We start from the raw sequence: 2,506 nt of genomic DNA on the forward strand, positions 1-2,506 counted from the left end.
GTTCAGGGAACAGAGTATCAGAGGGGGGCGTTCAGGGAACAGAGTATCAGAGAGAGGCGTTCAGGGAACAGAGTATCAGAGGGGGCGTTCAGGGAACAGAGTATCAGAGAGGGGCGTTCAGGGAACAGAGTATCAGAGGGGGGCGTTCAGGGAACAGAGTATCAGGCGTTCAGTCTGATTTCTCTATCTTTCGGTTACTGAAATGATTCTTATAAAGTATAAAGTATAAGTACCTGGATCTTGTTGAAGTACTGCCCTGCGTCAAAAGGCACCACGTTGTAGGTTGAGATCCCGATGATGTGTTTGTTTGTCGGGTTTTTCGCCCGGTAGAACGCCAGCGCCGTCTCTCCGGGAACAACCTGCAGAATATAAGAATAAACCTTTCAGCTTTTTATAACCTAGTACCAGTATTTCAAAGTGCATTTTACAGACAGGAAGCTGGTGTTACAGAGAAATACAACATGTTAGATTTTATCTTGTAACTCCCGATATGTCGGCTGTTAAATGTGTTATTTCTAGGGCTTTGTCCAAATATTTATTTTTGTATTAAACGACCTTGAAACATTAGTGTATCGAGTATAATCCAATATAATTATTTTAATTTTGCGAAAGTGTGAATGAGTTGTTGGTTTCAGCGCCCCCTGCTGGTGACCTAAGTCTTTCTTACCATTTTCAAAGTGCTTGAAACCATGGGCGGGTCAAAACAGCAAAACCTCTGCCTGCTGTTTTCAAAGTGGGTTTCCGATTTCGTGCAGACCGTAGCTTGAAAGTAACGTTTTTTTAAATGTGCAGAGAAGGGGAAATGAAGCCCCGGCCCCTCCTCCATTCAAATGTTCACGGGAGAAGGGAAGAAACGTCCGAAGCGCATAACGTCTGATCGCTTCTCCCGTTGACACTTTACTATTTATTAATTGTTGTGTGTGTGTGTGTGTGTGTGTGTGTGTGTGTGTGTGAGTGTGTGAGAGAGTGTGTGTGTGTGTGTGTGTGTGTGTGTGTGTGTGTGTGTGTGTGTAGGTGTGTGTGTGTGTGTGTGTGTGTGTGTGTGTGTGTGTGTGTGTGTGTGTGTGTGTGTGTGTGTGTGTGTGTGTGTGTGTGTGTGTGTGTGTGTGTGTGTGTGTGTGTGTGTGTGTGTGTGTGTGTGTGTGTGTGTGTGTGTGTGTGTGTGTGTGTGTGTAAATATATTGTTTTGTGTGGAGTGAAACTCCAGGGGGGGGGGCTGTAGTTAAACAGCAAGGTAATTAGAATACGCTGATATTCACATCGGCCCCGCCTGCTCAGCCAAAACTCCCTGGTGTCATTTCTCAGGAGGAAACAGGAGATTCAAGTCAGGACTGAGAGTTGTATCGTAACCATGTGAAATGCTTTTTGAGGAGGCGAGTCTTACTGAGCACACCTTCACAGTTTAATGACATGAATATAACGTGTATGTTTCAAAGTCTGAACTCTGCCTCACGTAGATCTCGCTCTGCTGCGGTCTGAAGTTCCACTGCATGCTGGAGTGAGTGTCTGCGTTGAAGGTGATTTTCAGGATCCTCTCCTTCACCGGCTCCATCGTCTCCACCTGTTCCGTATCGTGCCCCGCCGTCGCTGCGCCGCCCAGCCCCGTCGCCTGCAGGGACGTCAACAACAACAACGTTAACAACAACACCAGAGACTGCACTGACCCACCCACCTTCAAAACACTGCCCAAGCACACCTCTTCAGTCTTCATGTGTGAATAATAGTGTTGCTGTTTTAATATTTTAATTCAACCTTTCATATTTTATTTGATTTCCTTTTTGTCCCCTCTGTAAAGTGAATCAAATGTATTATTATTATATATCTGAGACCTATAACATATGCCTAAAAATTGAATAATAAGAGACATTTAAGTCCCGCCCACCTGGCAGTACAGCCTATAGAGAGGCACGGAGGCGTACGATAGGCCGATCATCCCCACGCCGGCGGCAGCGATGTAAATCAGCAGCGTTTTGTTCCGGCTCCTCCACTCCTCCTCCTGGTTCCGGGTCCTCCGGGTCTTCAGGCCTCTGGTCTGAGACGGGGGGCGCATCGCAGGCGTCCTACAGGGGGCGCTGCGCAGCAACCGCACGCATCGAGGTAACACTGAGGGGGAACCGCAGAGGGGGGCGCGCAGCAGCTGGAACAGCATTGGGGAAACCAGGGGGGGGCAACACGCCTGGGGGGGGAAATATACAAATACAAATAATCAGCATGCAATCTTAAAGGTCCTCTTCTTCATGTCTCTTCTACATCAACATGTGTCCCCTCTTCTTCATGTCTCTTCTACATCAACATGTGTCCCCTCTTCTTCATGTCTCTTCTACATCAACATGTGTCCCCTCTGTGTAAAGAGACTCTCTTTACACAGAGGGGACACATGTCTCTTCAAGCCAAAACATCGTTATGACATCATGTGTCCCACAGAGGGGACACATGATGTCATAACGATGTTTTGGCTTGTGTAACCATTAGCCAATCAGCAACCAAGGTAACCCCCCCCCCCCCC

At 47.4% G+C, this 2,506-nt stretch overlaps 1 protein-coding gene across 1 annotated transcript in view; it reads right to left on the reverse strand.

Moving 5' to 3' along the window:
- Window positions 1-209: 209 nt before the first annotated feature.
- cox11 (cytochrome c oxidase assembly homolog 11 (yeast)) overlaps window positions 210-2,506 on the reverse strand; it is a 3,204-nt gene continuing 907 nt past the window's right edge. The window contains exons 2-4 of the mRNA XM_010770215.1: window positions 1,883-2,176; window positions 1,454-1,609; window positions 210-359 (exon numbers count right to left, since the gene is read on the reverse strand). Of these exons, the coding sequence (XP_010768517.1) occupies window positions 210-359; window positions 1,454-1,609; window positions 1,883-2,149 (573 nt within the window). The 5' untranslated portion in view covers window positions 2,150-2,176. The remainder of the gene's footprint in view (window positions 360-1,453; window positions 1,610-1,882; window positions 2,177-2,506) is intronic.

This window comes from Notothenia coriiceps, unplaced genomic scaffold (assembly GCF_000735185.1).
Source record: "Notothenia coriiceps isolate Sejong01 unplaced genomic scaffold, NC01 NC01_scaffold00008559, whole genome shotgun sequence".
In the NCBI taxonomy this organism is placed as follows: Eukaryota; Metazoa; Chordata; class Actinopteri; order Perciformes; family Nototheniidae; genus Notothenia; species Notothenia coriiceps.